Source organism: Camelus dromedarius, chromosome 21 (assembly GCF_036321535.1).
Source record: "Camelus dromedarius isolate mCamDro1 chromosome 21, mCamDro1.pat, whole genome shotgun sequence".
Lineage (NCBI taxonomy): Eukaryota > Metazoa > Chordata > Mammalia > Artiodactyla > Camelidae > Camelus > Camelus dromedarius.
Genome location: NC_087456.1, coordinates 22,992,576 through 23,011,868, shown reverse-complemented (window position 1 = coordinate 23,011,868; position 19,293 = coordinate 22,992,576). Strand labels below are relative to the sequence as shown.

The 19,293-nt window shown below is 50.9% G+C and overlaps 1 protein-coding gene across 4 annotated transcripts in view; it reads right to left on the bottom strand.

Annotated features, from left to right (window-relative positions):
* Positions 1-307: 307 nt before the first annotated feature.
* SUSD4 (sushi domain containing 4) overlaps positions 308-19,293 on the bottom strand; it is a 108,981-nt gene continuing 89,995 nt past the window's right edge. For 2 of the 4 annotated variants that reach the window (XM_031438430.2, XM_064477275.1), the window contains 5 exons: positions 5,188-5,379; positions 3,800-3,944; positions 2,248-2,630; positions 1,771-1,838; positions 308-1,306 (listed from right to left, as the gene is read on the bottom strand). In XM_031438430.2, coding sequence (XP_031294290.2) covers positions 1,295-1,306; positions 1,771-1,838; positions 2,248-2,630; positions 3,800-3,944; positions 5,188-5,379 — 800 coding nt within the window. In that variant the 3' untranslated portion in view covers positions 308-1,294. The remainder of the gene's footprint in view (positions 1,307-1,770; positions 1,839-2,247; positions 2,631-3,799; positions 3,945-5,187; positions 5,380-19,293) is intronic. The other 2 variants (XM_031438432.2, XM_010992753.3) reach the window with 1 other exon arrangement.

The window sequence follows — 19,293 nt, the reverse complement described above, 5'->3', positions numbered from 1 at the left end:
CACTGCTCTAACAGCATAGCAATTTTATGGATCAGAGTTTTGTTTATATTTGTCTAAAACCCTGAGGAGAAAAGGAATCAACTCTGCAGATCAACATGTATTTGAAGAGACACTTCAGGACTCGGGAGATGTTTTTATCAATCATTTTCTTATGAGCAATCCCTGGTGGGCACTGAGAGAGCGCGGTGGATATGCCGGATTGACAGGCAGGTGAGGCAGCCGGGAAGCAGGAGGGGAGAGCAGTCTGTCTTTGGGCCAGGCCGCCAGCCCACGGACTTTGCAGGACAAAATAAAAAGGAAAAAAAAATCCAATATCATACTTTATTTGGAGGAGGAATGTGTTTTCAGAAACAATTTCTGTTTTGGAAAATTAAATATGGCTGAGTTTGGGAGCGGGGCCAACAACCCAAAGGGTTACCCGGGTGGGGGCTCACGACTCAGATAAATTGTCATGTGGAATCTTTTAAAAATGCCAGAACAAAATGTTACCTTGGTTACTTCTCCACCATGAGATGTATTTGAACACAGTCTGACCATCTGTAAAGTCATAAGACTTATCCAATGCCATGGGTCCATGTGCTAGACCATGAATACAAATACGATATTTCACCAAAGGACAGCACAGAGGACAGGAACTGTCCTTGTTGAAGAAATTTCCAGAAAGCAGAGTCTGACCGAGTCCTTCCTTTCCTTTCTCACTGGAACCGCCAAATCCCGCTTTGGTCTTGCTTTGAGCAGAGTTGTCCAGACCAAGGGACACACGAGAACCTTCACCCTGGGAGCCTGCAGGGGGCGCTCTGCTGCTCAGCACAGACTTCCCGCGGAGGCTGAGCCATCCAAATTTGGTGTCCAGAGACAGTTTGAAGCGGATTTGAGAAGCAATTTACATAATGTGACATGCTTTCAGAGGAGGCAGGTAGCACTCATAAGTCAACGGGATGTGGGATTCGGTGGGATACGCGTGGAACTGTCTGTCCCATGTTCCGTAGCATGAGACACACTTAACACCTTCATCCAGGACCACACAGGGTTTCCCCTTGTCCTTCTGTTCCTCATGGGTCTTGGCAAATCCTCAGGTTTCATTTAAAAGCACTGCCACCGCCGTCTGTCAGCCTCACTGCTGAGTCCAAGATGTACCATGTGAGTCACTGTCCCCATTGTCGATAAATTCGCAAACGTCCCCCATCCCCCCCACGCTCTGTCCTTTGGACGCCTCACTCCAAGGTACAAGGCTCCCATCCCCAAAGGCGCAGCAGAATCATCAAGACTTTGCCCGGTTACGGGTCTTCTTCCATTAGAGGGATCTCTGTAAAAGAAGAGGTGCTTATTACACTCACACACAGAAAAACACCGCAAAGATCTGGAATCGTGAGCTTTATTAAAATGTCTGCCATTCTTGAAGTCAGTGAGAAGAAGGAAACGCTAAGTTCCACATATGGGTTAACAATCAAATAAATCAACTTCTTTGTACAACACTATTTACTAGAAAATCTCATACCCAGCTCATAAAAAATAAACTGTTAGGCTTCAACCATGCGCCCTTAATGGTCATACAAACCAAAAGGTTACAAGTCCAAGTACAGATAGGAGGGGAGGTACTGGGGAAGAGGAGCTCTGTGGGGAACCAGGAGACCCCTGTTTCCACGTCATTACTGCTACGCACGGTCAGTATAAGCTGAGATGAGTGCTCTCGCCTGAAAAGTGGTGCTGGGGGCCCCCTCCCCTGGGAAACAGAGCTCTGCTTAGTGTGGTGACTTTTTACTGTTTTACCATGAGCTGCGATCTGCCTTTCCTTGTGACAGGCACAGACATCTTTATTTCCAGCTGGCAAACATAACCTGTAAGTACACAGAACGTCTCCTGAGCTGGGCCCCCCTGCTGCACCTGGGTCTCCCCTTTCTGCATGTGCGTGTTATTCTGCTCCTAAGCACCACTTGCAGAAGTCCTGCCTGATTGAGGGAGACAGAAGATAAAGCCTCCTGGATCGCACGGAGGCTATGAAACCCAACTTCCGTCCCCTGCAGCCTTTCCACTCTGGATGGCCTGGCGCTCTTTTGTGCCTCCTGAAATTTCAGTTAATGGGCTTATCACTTGTGAGATGCGGATCATTGCTTCCAATAACTGGCCCTGCCCACGGCCTTGCCATGCAGAGAGAGCAAGATGCAGTTTAAGCTGAGTGAGATGGAAGCACTGATTGGGCTCTGAGCTGCAGAGTGGTGGGGGCGGGGCCTCGGGGCAAACACTTACCGTCCGCAATGTCGATGCCCGGGCTGGTGGATGCCACCTCCCCCGCCGTGCTGGGGATTGTGTCAGGGCTGTCGGAAGTGGAGCGACTGCCCCCTTGGCACGAGGGAGGTGAATAGAGACTCTGGAGCAGCTCTTCGGAGCCTGAGACGCTGTCACAGGTTTCTGACTCCCCTGGGCCTGTGTCCGTGTCCCCTGAGCCAGGGTAGGCTGGGGGGCTCTGGTCGTCCACGGGTAAGGGGCAGCCCTGGCCCACGGAGGCCAGGTACCCGGGGCCTAAGGCACTCAAGCCACCGCTCACAGCCTCGTCGTAGGATGGGAGCATGACGGGCACGCCGTCCACCACCACGAAGTCGGGGTCGCTGCTGGAACTCCTGGGGGGCCCCCTGTGGAAAGGAGAGCGATGGCAACATGTCAGGTGGCACCTCACTCTGGGAGTGAGGCCACAGGCCCCCCCACTGCAGCTGGGGTCCTCAGGCCCATGCGGGCAGCGGAGCCCTGTGAGGACGTGGTCCAGCCTCCCTGTCGGTCTCCTCCAGCAGATGGTGGGCTTTCTTGTCCTCGCTGGCTCCAGCCTCCTGCCTCCCTCATGTTCTTCCCTATCACCTCTGGGCTCCACTATCTCCCCATGCTTCTCTCTTCCCCCGTTTAACCTCTGGGCTTGGCCTTACAGCCATAAATTCATGAACAGGGATGATATGGCCCATTCCAGCCAAGCACCTCCATGCTCCCCTGCGGTGTCCCTCAGGAAGGCTGTTGGAAGCGGAATAGCACCATAAAAGTCTGGGGAACCGTGGACCCACGCACCCCTTGCAGCCAGCCCCTATGCTTCTTACACTTCTGGTTCGTTTTCTGCTGCAGTAGCAAAATCACTCCTTTTTCATCAAAACATCAGAAATCAAAAAAAGATACTGACCGAAGCTCACATGTGAAGCCGAGGAGGATGGAGACCCGCCCTCTGCAGGTCCCACCCAGCAGGTTCGGATCCTACTTCAAGGCAGGAGCTCACCAGCTCTGTCCTGGCTCTCAGTTCCAGAGCCTTTTCTCCTTCCTGAGTCTTGCCACGGGTTTGCACACCGGTTTTGCACCTCTGATTGGGTCAGTCACCTTGGACCTTGTTCCTAATTAGTTCCGTGTATTTCTTATCCTCCCTGTGGCCTAGAAGCTCCAAGATATGTAACTCCAGAGCTGCGTGCACGTAGTGGGCAAAGGGACGGTGCCCCTGGGCAGGAGAGGGGGTGCGGGGTGTGCAGCCCTGACTATCCTCCCCTTCTCTGCACCCCCCACGATGCCACCTCAAAAATATCCATCCAGGGAAGGAGGGAGAAGGGGCTCACGGAGGGAGGGAGGAAAGAGGGAAATGAATCTGTCTTCAACTTGGTTTTCTGACCCTAGACACCCCAAAACCTCCCTGTTTTTGCTTTCTCCCCTCTTCTCCCTTAGAAGCTCAACTCCACTCATCAAGGCCGACCATCCTGTTTCTCTGCTGCTCAAGGCGGCTGCACTGAGCCTGACCCAGGATGGCCAGGACGGCAGCCCAGGCCATGGCACTGACCTGGGGGGAAAGTGGGCCTTGAACTTGGTCTGGAACATCCTGGCCAGGATGACGAGCAGCAGCACCAGCAGCACGCTGGTGGCCGTGAACGCCACGATCTTCCACGTGGTCAGGAGGGTCTCGTGGGTGCCGGGCCACGTTTGCTCTGTCGGGAGAGAGAACAAAGCAGCACGTGAGGATCCCAGACTGTGACAGGTCACATCAGGAAACGCTGTCTCCAGCCTGGTCTCCGCCAGGTTGAAGACACACTCACGTGCTCCTGTTCCAGACCGGGGCAGGGCCTGGCGTGAAGCTATGTCCCTGCTTCTTAGGCAGAGAACAGAGGGGTCCCTCTCCCCTGGAGAAGTCGAGTTCTCTAATGGACCGAGGGCGGGGGAGCAGGGAGCAGGGCTCAAGCCCTTTGTGTGTTCTGGGCTAGACTGTCTTTGGAGTGAAGAAAGGGCCGAGGAAAAAGGGATGTGCCCGCTCCAGGGCCCTCATTCTCCATCACCTCTGGCCACCAACACATCTGCCAGGTGAGAAAAAGCAGGAGCAGACCCTTCCAGCCTAGATTCCCACCCTCTGGGCACAAGCTGCCCTGTGTCTTCCACTTCGCCTCCCTTGCTGCCGCCTTCTCCTCCCCTTCCCTCACCTGGCTTGGAAGCCGCCCTCTCCACCCCCCTGCTCTCCTCCCCCATGGGTTCCCGGTACCATTCGTGGGCTCCAGATGTGCCGGGTTAACATGCTTCTCCCACAGGCTGCGCCCAGGGGAAAAGTCTGCAGCCATCACCCCCATTCGGGACAGGCGGCCAGGGCCCCGTGCAGGACCGGGGCGGGTGGGAGACGGTGGGTGGGTGAGCGCTGGTGTCCAGGTCTCCATCGTGTGGTCACTACCCTGGTGCGCTGGGACCGGTGGGGATGCTGGTTCACTGGTAATTTGCTATTTACTATGAAGCCTGATGCTTGCAAATGGCTCACGTTTTTAGACCTGAGAACAGGTCTTACCCCTAATAATACCGTTTGTGGTCTGATATGCGTCCTTGAGCGGAGGGGTAAGGGGGAGCTACGCATGGCTTGGGTCATGCCCATGGGCCTGTGTCCTCGTCCGTGAGAGGGGACAAAGCTGGGAGAAGACAGAGAGCACAGAGGCTGGGTCTTCCCATGGGAGCTAGGGGTCTAGGGACCCTGTTCAGAGGGTCAGTATTGTCACCTGGGCATGGTGACCCTCTGAAAAGGGCTTGGAATCATCAGCCTGGGAATCACTGCCACACGTGTCCACAAAGATGAGTTTCTATATCCTGCTCCTAACACTGCGGGTGGGGGAGGAGGGATGGGGCTCAGAACACAGCCACCAGCCACTGTGTGTTGTCTGAACCCAGACCGTCCTGGGACGCCCTGGACGTGCTCACCCGACTTGATGCAGTAGACTTGATAGGAGGGAAACCACTCCCCGTACTGGCAGGTGATGTACTTGTAATCACTGGTGAGGCTGTAGCCGGGGTCGCAGTAAAACTCCACCACGGTCCCGTGGTTGTAGCGCTCACAAGGCCGCGGGTGGCAGACGAAATCACCGTGGCTCACCATGGGAGGTAGCGGGCAGACTTGGGCAGTGGGGGAGAATAAAAGTTTCAGAACCACAAGCTTATCCTTTCTGAACCCTCAATGCAGAGATCGAGTTTGGTGAACACATCGCTCAGAGATGCGCTTGTACACGAACCATCAGACCAGTGAGCTGTCCCCAGGACAGTCCCTTCTCCTGTGCTTTCACGTGACACCTGCTATGACATCCTGAGCAGTGCCGCTGTCACGTGGCATTATAAAGCACATCGTGAAAGAGAGGTTCGTTTTACATTGCAAAGGGTACGTCTATTGAACAGATAGTATTAAGCTGCTCTGTTAATAATGCATGTTATTATGTGCCAGACAACCTAGTAAATAAAATTAAGATATTTATGGACAAAATCTTCACTGAAAGGAACAGCTATACCAAGCCTGTTTCTGTGGCTATGGTAGGAATTTGGGACTGTCCAAATCCCCGGTGTCCCCAATCTTATCCCCAAATGTCCTACTGGGATGTGACAGATAACATACACGGAGCTCGTCCACTGGCTCCGTGTGCAGGCCCAGGCCGCAGCCTCCCACTCACGGCCCGCTGACCCGTGCGGAGGAGCCGATGGTCCTGGGCTTGGTTCTGCCACCAATATGCTCCGTGACATCACAAAGGTCACGTAACCAGTTTAAGCCTTGATCTTCTCCTCTGTAAAATGGGAGCTTCTTCTACCTTTGATAATATTTTATGGTCTTTCTGACCCTAATATTCTATGATTTTAGGGGAAGAAAAGTTGCTTTCAGTTGCCTCTCTTGAGCCTGCACTCCGGGCTGCAAGGTAAGAACGGTTCTGTCTCTGGGTCCAGAAGGATGTTTTCATGGAGTTTGGTGCTCATTCATTTCTTCCCACAGAGGGCTCTCTTACCTGGATGAGGGGCTCGGAAGTCCTCAAACATTCCTGCTGTTGCCCTTAAACACTCCTCAAGAAACAATCAGAGCACAGACTACGAAGGCCAGCTCTAAACCCATGCCTCCCGAGACCACAATGAGCTTTGACCAAAAAAAGGAGTTAACTTCTAGCCCAAGCCCCAGCCAGCACAGGCCCACAGGCAGGCCTCCCCGCTCCCCCAGCGCAGGCGCGTCTGCAGGGAGCTGCCCACCCACACAGGCCGCTGGAAGGGAGTTCTCACCAGCAGCAACCTGGGCCCACTAAGACCGGTCAGCAAGATGGGCCCACCCGATGGAGAGGTCCCCTGGCATGTGGCCGAGACGCTATTTACAGACACTGTCTCTCATCCTGCAAACAACACCGCAATGCAGATCTTTGCTGGCTCTTTTCAGAGATGGGGAAACAAACTCAGAGAGGTCAAGTTCTTCAGAAGCAGCTGGAGGATGGAGTAAAGCTCAGGCCTGCTCCAGACAGGGATCAGGCTGCGTTCCAGCTCAACTCCTCACCAGCCGAGTGACCCTGAACAAGTCGCTGATCAACTCCGAGCTTCAGTGTCCTGTCAGTAAGATGGGAGCATCTGGGGGTTATTCTGAGGAAGGCTGGCCAGGGCTCAGTTCAGAGCTGACATGATGCAGGGGAAGTCAGGACACCCGGGACCCAGGCATCTACAGAGAGGGGCCGGAATGAACAACGGTTTCCACAGGTGATGGAAAAGCCAACGGGGGCAATGAGGTCCCTGAGATTAGCAGCAGCAGGAAGCCTCTACCGCCCTGGGCAGGCAGGATGAAAGGTCCTAGGGTCTAGGCCCCCATGGATGTTGGAGCCATGAAGGTGCGTCTTGTGGGAGTTGGAAACCAAAGAAGTTCAGACGCTGCCAGAGATGCCCCCAGGGCAGAGAGGGTCAGGGGCTAATGCCCCTGCTTCTTCACCTCTGGACAAAGCCAGTGGGGAGCCAGCTGAGCAGGGAGCCTGGGGAACGTGGTCGGCAGGGGGCGGGGCAGGGGAAGGTCCAGGACCAGGTCTAAGGCCCACAGCCCCAGAGTGTGCTCCGTGAATGGTGGCTGGCAGGTGACTGCGGCCCGGGTACCACTGGTGGACCTGGCAGAGTCGGGGCTGGAGCTCTGGCTTTCTGCTGGCTCAGGGCATCTCCCGTCCTGGCAGTCGCACACCCTCCACCAAGCTGCCCAGGCCGTGGAGTCCCATCACCCAATGCATTTCTAGTTCCACAAACTGGGGCTTCTGTCAAATCCACTACCTCCAGGGTGTTCTGAGAGTATCCCCGGGAGGGGAGCAGGGCAGCAGGAGAGGAACGGGAAGGGGAAGACGCTGGCGAGGAGGAGGGAGAGAGAAGAGGCACCAGCAGTGCCGAGCTGGTCCTGCGATGCCAGCGGGGACTCGCAGCAAGGGCCCCTTCTTCCCCTAAGGCCCCTCCCTCCGCGCCGTTTGTCTTGGGAGAGCACATGGAAGGGAGAGTGTCGCATGCTCCGGCACCCGACCCGGGAGGGGGGTCACGGGGCTGTCAGAGCCGCCTTCCTGGACTGAAGCATGCCCTGCCGACCAGAGTGAAGGGGAGATTTGATGTCTGCTGTGTGGCCAGCCTGACAGCAAAGTGTGCCACTCTGACGGCCTCCAGGGCTCCCGTGGCCGCTGGGAGTCCCGCCCTCCTGTGAGGGCTCCCCCAGTGCCGCAGAGGCTCATGGGAGGCCCTTTCCACTGCCAAGGTGTACAGAGCAGCAGGGCCTCCTCCTAGCTGCCTCCAGACAAATCCCCAAGGGTCCCTATAAGATGAGAACATTACCGGAACATTTTCAAGGCCCAGAAAATGTCATGAGAGGTTAAAGAGACCCTGTAGGTACATGCAGGTTTGTTATGCCGACTAAACCCTGTCGCTCACCATCTGGTTCTACAAGAACGAAGTCACCAGCCACTCCAGTCACTGACCTTCAGCACACCCTGAAAGGAGTTCAGTGCTGAGAATCAAGTTTGAGGCCCTCTGTGCTCTGAGAAAAACTGGCAGAAAGGTCTTCAGATAGTTAGATATTTTCAGAAGATTTTATCAGCCCAATTTCCTGCATCTTCTCCTATCTAGGAAAGCACTAACACCATTACCGGAGACCTCTGCTCCTCGTGACTAGCAGGGACCTTCAGCCAAAATGTGTGCTTGACTGCACGTGTCCCGCTTCACCAAAATCACATATATACTGACCTCCGGTCCCGTCTCTTCGGAGCATATCCTTGGAGCCGAGCGGTTGTCTCCTGGTCTCTCGCCCTCATTTTGCCCAAATAGAGCTTAACTCACAACTCTCTTGTTGTGCTTTTTTTCCCCCTTCAGTCAACAGTTTTCAGCAGCATATTTCCTCACTTGGCCTGAGGGTAAAGGGCTGTTCAAGTCACGGCCTTAACCGGGAGGCAGGTGGTCCATGATGCGCTAAGGAAGGATGGGCTGACCAGATCCTTCATCAAACAAGGGAGGGAGGGTGCACAGCGTCTGCACAGGGGCTCGGGCTTGGAGGTTCCCAAATTTAGGTTCAAATCCTGGCTCTACACTGATGAGCTGGGGGGATCAGGTAGCTTGTTCAACTTCTCGAGGGAGTTAACTTCCCTGTCTGTTACTTCCTAGGGTTGTTGTGAGGATTAGAAAGTGTATGGAATGTACGTAACACAAACATCGGAACACAGCAGGCACTTACTAAATCAGGCATCACTGGTGCCTGAACTTGCTGAGTTTGGTGCCGCCCTCCTGTACGATCAGGACACCTGGATTGCACCAGTCCGGCCCCAGGCACTCCTGGGGGAACCTGGAAGCACCTCACCGGCAGGTTTCCTCAGAGGCCAGATCCAAACCACCCATGCAAGAGGCTTTGATTCCCAGACTGTCATCATCTAGTCGGCTGCTAACGGAGATGCATTTGCCCCCTAAATGGAAACATTTATCTTCACACTTTGCAGGGTTTCTAGTGATTGCAGCCTGGCCGCCGTTAGTTTTGCTGCCAGGGAAGCCTCCACGCATCCTAGTAGGGGCAGAGGGTGGGGTGTGTTCTTTGAACTTGGAAGGAACAGACAACCAAGGTGTTAATGATAAATTTGGGGAGCTTATTTAAAAATAACAGTATAGGGTAATCTGAGACTCAGGGATTCCTCCTCCCATCACAGCCTCTCACCATGGGATCAAAGTGAGTTCTGCTACCTCTCTCCTCTCCTACCTTCCCTGAGAGGCGGACAGCAAAACCACCTAGGGTTTCCTAGAGCTTCTGGTTGGTCAAAGGGCACTTGACTTCCTTAGGGCCCCTTAGGCTCAGCCGACAGCTCAGACCCCAGCAGCTGCTGGTTCTAAGCAAAATAACACCCTTGAAAATCCGTGGGTGGTGTGAACAAAAATTCTTCTGCAACTCTCTTTTTTTCCTAAATGTTTCCCACAACTTTAGAAATTATTAGCAACAGTTGTAGGTCTTGTGAGGCTTGGAGTCTGGACCTTGAGGGGTTTCAGGCAGAGCGCAGGTGAATTTGCTGAGACTCGGCCAGAAACCATCATATTACTCTGCTCCTGGCTTTATCACGAGGGTGATGGCTCCTTCCTGATTGGCAGGACAAGTCCCACCTACCCAAATGGCCGCAAAGTACAGCTTTCACCATATTTAGTCTCCTGTGGGCTAGACTGGGGGGCAGAGATGGGGTGCAGAGCCCAGGGAGCCCCCGTCTGCCTGGGCTGACCTGAGTTGGGGCTGGAGATGCCAGGCACAGGCTGCTTATCCCTGTGATTTCCCCAAATAGGCCCTCCCTTCCATCCAGCCTTCTCCTCTCCCCAAGAACTCCCCTGCCTCCTTCCAACTGAGCACCCTTCCTCACCCACTTCTGGCTGTTTCCACCTATTTACATTTAATTGCAGGACAAACACCTGCTTTTTCACCCAGCCCTCTCCATGACCCGGCGTGATCTCGGAATTCCTGGGCACTGTGAACATTTCCCATTCCTTGTGTTTGCACAAATCCGTAACTTTCTGAGAGCCGGGGCTTTGTCTTTTAAATTGCTGTCACTCCTACAGCACCCAGCACTATTTTTGATAAACATTTGCTATTCCAGTGAATGAAAACTTTAAAGTCTTCACGATAAGCCAGAGGCCCTCTCCTCCCCATTACCCTCCCACGGGCAAACAGCTGCAATTTTCCTGCTGTTTCTGGTACCATTTTCACTGGGAAAGAAAAAAAAGTTGAGATGTGATAATAGCTTAATCAAAGCTTCACCACAAGCACACAACACAAAGATTCATGTGTACTTATGAAGGTCTTCGTGAAAGGCGACAGCGCTTTGTTGGTCTCCCCTCTAAGAAATACACTGAAATAGAGAGGTCAAGGTTCCTAACATGCTCAAAACAATGCTGTTTGCTTCCTCCCATGATGCACCTAACAAGCATGCAGATCCTGCAATGGAGTATCTGATAAAATGCAGTGTTTAATTCGCACATCCTTTATTGCCATGTGGACAATATTTAGAACAGAGCTGGGTGATGCTTGTTGAGGAAAGGTAAGCGTGGGGTTGGGGTGAGGATTAAACCCACTGTAAAAATAAACCTCAGCTGCTGCCAATCTGTGGTGTGGAAAACAATGCACGGGGGAAAGATGCTCAGGGCTTCCTCCTGAAACAAGTGTAAAAATAAAACATACGAAGATTCTATTCTTCTCGCTGGAAAAACCCCTAACAGCTTTTCGCAGAGCTACTGAAGTTTTACGGACAGGGCCCAGTTTTCAGGCAAAGGCAGCGGTCCCCCAGGACCAGCCTCAGTGCGCCGGGGCTGGCCCGGCTGTCCGGTGCTGGACCACTGCTCACACAACCCAGATTTGGAGGGACTGCTGCCCTGGAAACCCGTTCTTGTTTTCCTCAGGGAAGACAAGACTCTTTTCTTAATATTACGCAGCACCTCAGTGAACCCAGCAAAAGGCAGAGCCCACAAAGCCTCTCCTCGGGGGTGCAGTGACATTTTGGGGAGTGCTTCCTTGCAGGACAGGCCAGTGCACTGCAGGGGTTTAACTCTCCAGCTGCCCGGGAAATGCCAGCAGCACCTCCCTGTCCCTGGGACAACCCCAAACCCTCCTACATCTCCAATGCCCTAGAATCACCCTTGGAATCTCCCCCTGCCTCTCACCTTCAGCTCTGGCCCCAGAACCAGCCCCTCCCACCCCACTGACAGGATGCCCGGGCAGGGAGGGAGGGACACAGAGCCGCCTTCTCCCACCCAAGTCACCGCTCCCATCTCTTCAGCCCTGAGGGTTCCCACAGGTGACTCCCGGCCTCTGATGGTGAGTGCTGTTCATCACATGGGGGTGGAGGGCTCGAGGGCCCCAGGGTCAGTCAGCAAAGGCCGCCTTGTGCTTGGGGGACCCACGCTGTGCCCACCCCCAGAATGCAGTTGGAGCATTTTCATTTGCTTTCAGGCAAATAAACCTCAAAGGGCTTCCCTGTGGTCCTTCCATACACCCAGGCTCCCACACCCACCCCCCCACTGTCTGAGCTCACAGAAGGTCAACAAATCCATTGCCTGAAGTGAAACGAAGCTGGAGAGAAAGCCTGATGCATTTCTAAGCAGAAACCATCTCTTCCTGTTTGGTATAAACAGCACTAGAGCACCACATAGACACGGGAACCCATGTTACCTGGACAGGCTGCATTTCAGACCTTCTGAACGAAGAGCCTCCTTGCCTTCCTGTCCAAGTATACTGATTATACCCTTTCACTCCCTTCTTAATTCATTTATTTAACACACATGTTTTGGACAACCATCGAAACTAGATAATACATTGATCTCATCCTCCTGGGACTTACTAAAACTAGGTGATAAATAAGTAAACATATGAATATTGATTGGCTGGATAAGGCTTCTCTCTCTGCTGCATAAAACATCACACCACACTCACTCTCACACACACAGGAGGCGGCATGGGCGACCTACACCCACCTCCCGAGGGGCCTGGAAGGCACCTGGGACCAGAAGGAGCCAGATGTTCTTTTACACACAAGAGGATCCCAAATATAAGCTGGTCCTGGCAGGGGACTCAATAACTAGGGGCGTAAAATCTTTAAAAGGCAAGGCCAGGCCATTGAGCTTCCCCTGAGATGGAGACAGGCCAGAGGACAGCTGCCGTGTGCACCCCCCAGTGGAGAAACCGAGGGATCCAGGGACACCAGAGCAGGCCAGGTAAAGGTCCTGGTCCAGGAAAGGCGGCCAAGGGAAGTGCTGGGAAGAACATCCTGGGCAGAGGGGGTGACGTGCAGGGGCTGGCTGGAGACATGAAGAGAGTAGGGGATGGTGGCTGCATGTGACAAAAGAGGGGAGAGGGCTGCACACAGGAGGGGGAGAGGTAGCCAGGGCAACGTGTGGCTGGAGGCTGCTGGCTGCTCCCACAGTCCTGGTCCCCTTTTGTTCCTGGGCACAGAGATGACTGCACTGCCCAGTGTCCCTTGTTCCTCTAAGTTCTAGTCACTGGAATGTGAGCAAAAGTGATAAATGCTACTACCAGGCCTGATCCACGGAACTCTTCCAAGCTTCTGACTCTAGAATGAGATGACCCCCACCCCCTCGCCAAGGGGTGTACCCTGAAAACAGCAGAGCCACCATTGGCCCCTGAATGGGGTGGAGAAGAGGCTGATTCATGCTCACTAATTCCACTGCAGGAAAACAAACTTCTATTTCGTTTGAGCCACTATACGGTTTTGGGACCCTTCTCCCAAGAGTGGGTCTACCGTAAACAGTGTGCAAGAGCAAAGCACTCGCTCTCCTGCTGTTCGCTGCTACAGTGATCGGCACCCACCCTCCCCGCCATGTTAACGCTGCATCTGAAGAGCGTCTAAGGACTCATGTCAGTGGTCCATCAACCCTGCACACCGGCTTCCCCTGTGAAGCTTTGCCTAACTGGCCTGGGGTGGGTCCTGGGCGCGGCCAGGTTGTGGAAGCTCCACAGGTGATCGTACTGACCGGTCAGAGTAGAAAGCCCTGCCTCAGCCATCGAATAGACAGCCGGGGAGATGAATCTCCCTCCTTCTCCACCTGCTGGGACGGATGGTTGACAACATTCAAGGAGCCAGTGTGAGAGGTAAGGTGCCATGGTCTCTGGTCAGGGTCTTCACCTTCCACTAGGCCCTGGCTTTCCAACTGCAGTCCATAGACCATCGGCTTTGGGATCAGCTGGGAGCTTGTGGGAAAGGCAGAGTCCTGAGCCACACCCCAGACCTGCCGGATCAGAGATTTCATTTTAGCAAGAGTCCCGGGTGATTCATATGCACGGTCCACTTTGAGAAGTGCTCCCCCAGACCCCAAGGAAACTGAAGCTGAGCTCAGTGGTGATGAGGAGAGAAAACTCGCTCTTAATGGCAGAGCCTGGCCCTCAGCTGGCCTGGAAGAGTACGGAGACGTGGTGGGAAAGCCAGTGACTAGCTCGAGTGCAAAAGCATCATCTCAAGAAAGCAGCACGTTGTCCCAGCAGCTCCAGGAAACAAGAGCACAGAACTGCTCTCCACACGGACACGACCACCCACACCTTTGCCTTAAGAGTTCTGCTGGCTGTTAATAATCAAAACCACTACTGCCCTGGCTGTCCCCAGGCCAAGTTAAGTTTGAGTAATGATTCCAGGAAGCTGCATGGTACCTACTCTCCATGCCAAAATCATAGCTGTTTCCAAGGTGATGTCCAAAACCTTGCTTTCAGCCCAGGGAAAATCAATAAACATTATGCAGCACGTAACATTTTCCACTTTTGTTTTGCTGTAACAACACGGAAGGCCAATAAATGTGTCCACCCAAGGAAGCAAATGATGACGAGGCTGGGGCTTTGCTTGTGTCCAGGCAGATGGCGCATGGTGCTTACTTGCTCAGAGGTGTGCTGACAGATCAAATTTAAAATCAGTATTACCCAGTATCCTGGAGGGAAGGACTCAGATCCACTTTCCAACTCAGAGTCACCACATTGGGGGGGGGGTCCCTAAAGAAATACACAATGCATCTGATGATGACTGTGAAACTTCAGTGCAAAAAATATATATATATATATATGGCTTTGCATAAGAAATCCGAAGTGTGCCTGGTTTTGGAGACAGAATGAAGCCACAGAGGAGCACTCAGGTGAGGGAGCAGGTGTAAAATCGTGATTTACTCTGACAGCTTTCTGCGGCCAAGGAACGCTGGTGCTGGAGTCCAAAGCGGACACGTGTTTCTGGGTCCTGATGAGGTGTTCTTCCCTCTTTGCAGTGACTGGAGCGTCAGGGGCTACATCGAGTACAGCCTAACTCACTACAAGGTGAAAATAAATCACAGCTGTAGTGTCAAAGGGTTCAGATGTCTGTGACCCTCTTCCTCAGTAGGACTCCTACAGTTAGAATGCCGGGCGGTAATCGGGGCATCTTAACTTTTTGCAAGGGACAGAAATCAGGGGCCCAAGATTATAAAGGAGTGTGTCCCACAAGGTAACACAGAAAGCGCACAGGTAAGGGAGCATTTAGAGCAGGTTTCTTCACCTCTCCCTGCAATCAGCAAACCCTTCCACCATTAGAGATCATGCTGAAACTAATTGTTTCCAGGGTATCCTGGCAATTTTTAAGTTCTTTCTCCATCAACTGGACGAAGGCACTACATTGATAAATGGATGTATTGATTTTCTGAACTTCAAATTTTTCTCCCATAAATTTTTTCTTAAATTTTCTCATGTCTCCTCGTTCTTGTCTGTTAGAAGATCCCAGCAGATGAAGGAATGAAGAATTGACTCTAAGTTCATTACAATGGGAAGCAATTGGTTATGCTTTGTTCCTCACTGCGTGTATGTACGTGTGTGTGCTTGGTCCTATGTTCTACCTAGAAAATAAATAGCTGCTTCCTGCTAGCAAAAGTGCTTCTAAGGTTTACACAGTATTTCTTAGTGTTCTGAAAAAAAATGCTATTCTGTGAGAAGTACTATGCTTTTCAACATCTGAACATATTTGAAAACTACTGATTTAGAAGTCATGAACAGTGGAAGCAGGAATAAAGGGAAAAGTCAGCAAGAAGAACAGAGAAGGAGAGAGTGTGAGATGAGAACGTGAGGGACCAGGAAGACGTAACAGCTCAGTGCATTATTGGGAGACCCTACAGGCAACTCTACATAGTGCAAAGCACATTTTCTTGGGTTCGAACGCTGGTTCAAACGCTTAGGAGCTATGTGACCTTGGGCATTCTATTTAACCTCTTTCTGGGCTAATTTTAGTTTCATCACCTGTAAAACAGGATAGTAATACCTACACTGCCGAGCTTTCATAAAAATTAGACATAGTAGCTGTAAATCAGCAAGCACAGCGCCTGGCACAACAGGAGACGCCCGATACACAGTTACTACTGTTAGTAACTATGTTACGTATGCATAGCGGCTATAGTGCCTGTCAGCGAGATGGAAGAGCAAGCAGAAATGACAGCAAGTTCCGCCTGCGGGGGCAGCATCCATGCACTTGTTCCCCTTAACCCCAGCAACAACTCTGCAGAGCAGGTGTTACTGTCTCATTTATATAGATAGCATAATCGAAGCTCAAGAAAGTGAAGTGACTTGTCCAGGGTCACCAACAAATAAACAGAAGAGCTGGGGTTTGACCTCAAATGAGGCTTACTCCGAAGCTGTGCTGAGTCTTGCCTGGGGTTCTATGTGTGTATAGGGGCAAGGAAGTGTAGGCTGCCCAAGGCCCAGGTGTGAGAGCAAGGGTTTCTCTTTTTTAAAAAATTGTAGAACAGTTGATTTACAATGTTGTTAGTTTCTGACAGAATAGTGATTCAGTTATACATATATATATATATATACATATGTATATACATATATTCTTTTTCATAGTCTTTTTCATTATAGGCTATTACAAGATATTGAATATAATGCCTTGAGCTATACAGTAGAACTTTGTTGTTTACCTACTTTATATACAATAGTTTGTATCTGCTAATCCCAAACTCCTAATTTATCCCTCCCCTTCTCTTTCCCCTTTCATAAACATAAATTTGTTTTCTATGTCTGTGAGTCTCTTTCTGTTTTGTAAATAAGTTCATTTGTATCATTTTTTTAGATTCCACATATAAGTGATATCATATTATATTTGTCTTTCACTAACTTAGTTCACTTAGTACAATAATCTCTTGGTCTATCTGTGTTGCTACAAATGGCAACACATTCTTTGTAATGGCTGAGTAGTATTCCTATATATATATGTATGTATCTCACAACTTCTTTATCCATCCATCAGTTGATGGACATTTAGGTTGCTTCCATGTCTTGGCTATTGTAAATAGTGCTGCTATGAACATTGGGGTGCATGTATCTTTTCAAATTAGGGTTTTCTCCAGATGTATGCCCAGGAGTTGGGTTGCTAGATCACACAGTAACTCTATTTTTAGTTATTTAAGGAATCTCCACACTGTTTTCCATAGTGGCTGCACCAGATTCCATTCCCGAGAGAGCAATGGTTTCTTGACCTGCTAGGATGTGTGTTTTGCACGGTGGGGTCAGAGTCTGGAAAAGCCCTGGAGCTTCTAGAGATAGAAGAAAGGTGAGATGGGGAACCCTGATGGACACAGAATACTCCTGTTTCACTTGTGGGCAGCAGCAAGATGCCATGGACAGAGCCAGAGGAGAGGTTAGCTCAGGACAGGGCTGTGGGCAGAGTCCAAGGATGCTGGCCCACTGGGGTTTTGGGAGCTTTGACCTGACGCAAGAGGCAGAAGGAACACAGAAGGGGCACCTTCTTCTTTTCAAGCCAAGGCAAGGAGAGCATGCAGTGTAGGTTGAATCGTGTCCCCCCAAAAGTTTTGTACAAGTTCTAACCCTAGGTAGCTGTGAGTATGACTTCATTTGGAAACTGGGTATATTGCAGATGTAATCAAGTTAAAATTAGGTCATATTACAGTAGGGAGGATCCTTAGTCCAACATAACAGGTGTCCTTGTAACAGGAGAAGAGACACACAGAAGGAAGAAAGCCATGTGAAGACATAGACTCATAGGGAGAAGGCCCCACGATGACAGAGGCAGAGACTGGAAAGGTGGAGTGATAACCCAAGAACATGGCCCTGTCAACACTTTGATTTTGGACTTCTTGCCTCCAGAACTGTGAGAGAAGACATTTCTGTCCTTCTAAGTCACTATCTTGTGGTACTTCATTACAGCAGCCCTGGGACACCTGTGGAGCATGAGTCTATCCTTGGCCGGGGAGACACAAGCCCTTGGGCCAGGTCCACAGAGAAGCAACCAGCTGGAACAGCAGGGTTTCCTGATGTCAGGATGTCCCACTGAAATAAACAGACATCAAGATTTCCTCTAAGTTAAAAAAAAAAAAAAGAAACCACGTGAAAGTGGTTATTTCATGGGACACACTTCAGTGGGTGGGGTGGAATAAAAGCGATGCAGGAAGACTGAATCCCAGGTCTGGGACCTAAAGAGCTCCTTGGAGGATACCAGTCGCTCTTCTCTTTGGGTCGTGCTGGTGGAAACCAGGCTGGGGAGACTTAACGCTTTGAGGACAGTAGTGTCACTCACAGTTAACTCACAGGGCCACAGCATCTTTGAAAACGTCAAGCAGTGTGGGAGAGCAAGGTTCCTCTTACGTGCTATTTTAGCCAGGGTTATCTATAGACTTCTTGACTTCCCAACTTTCTATAAATTCCCTTTTCTTCCCAATTCAAAAGAATTTGCCTTGGAATCAGATACTTATGGTATAAAAATACAGATTGATGTTGGCACAGTTGTTCACTTGTGATCTCTTGAGCTAAGGACTAGCTTTAAAATCTGAATTCCAATATAATTAGCTCCATTTAAAAAAATTTCTAGCTGTTTCCATCTCCTCAATGCCTGGACCTATTTCATCCCTTCCCATGAGTGGAAGAGATGTTGTTAGAAAGTGCATTATGTTCTCATCCACTGAAGAACAAACTGGCCAGAAGGTGAGCAAAGCCCTAGACTTTTCTGCAGGAGCCCCAGGTACTAGTAGGAAGAGGAATGACCAGATGAAGGGTCATCTCTGCTCAACACTTTAATTTTAGAGAAATCTGGGCACAATTTAGATTCAGGTACCATCTTTTTGCAAAAACAAAACCCAAAACAACAAAAAAAAACCCTCCTGTATAAAATGTCCTGTACAGAAGGAAAACATGATTGTGAACACAGGTACTATGTTACAAGTTCTATGAAAAGAGAATGACACAAGTCACCAAGAGGGACATGGAAAATGAATATTGTACCTGCTTATCACCCTGAATGTCTAATCACTCTGGGAAAAACAAAAGGAATTCTGGCAATAGTTTGTGAAGAAAAGTGGGGCTGGGGGTGGGATCTGGGGAGAAATGACCACAAACCACCCTGCTGAATGCTTCCTGGCGACTCCCGGCCTGCCAAAGCCATGGAGTGACTGAAGGGATTTATCACCTTCTGTGTCGTACCTGATTGCAAGAGGTTTTATCACCGTGAAATACAAGTCATCTTCCTTTCCAGAGATGAGAGAAGGAAATAAATCCTTCCTGGAGCAGGGATGGAGAAGATATTCTAGAGTTTAAGGACAAACACCAAGATTTCCCCATTCGTACCGGCCATCTATTTTCTGAGCGTAATGAAGTCACCCTCTTGGCACAAGCTAGTGGCTCAAACCACTGGCCGCAGCTCTGTAGTTGCTTAGCACTGCTGTCCCTTTCACTGACCTGACATTTAAACATCACAAAATAAAGACCTCTGTGCACATCTATAAGGCTGTCAAAAATACAAGGAGACTGCAAGGCAAAGGGGAAATCCGTTTTGGTGAGAAGCATGAACGCAGCGACAGAAAGGGGCTGGCTCCCCTCGCCCTTGTCCCCCTTCCCCCAAATCCACCCTGGTCTGCAGCAAAGGGCTTAAAGATCTCAGATCTCTCTGCCATGGAAGATGTGGAATTCAGACTAACTCAGAACAGTGACCCAGGGAGTAGCTTGTGTGTAGGATTCTCATTTTATATGAGCAGCATTCACTGCAGACAACTTGCAGCATTCCTACTGACGCAGCT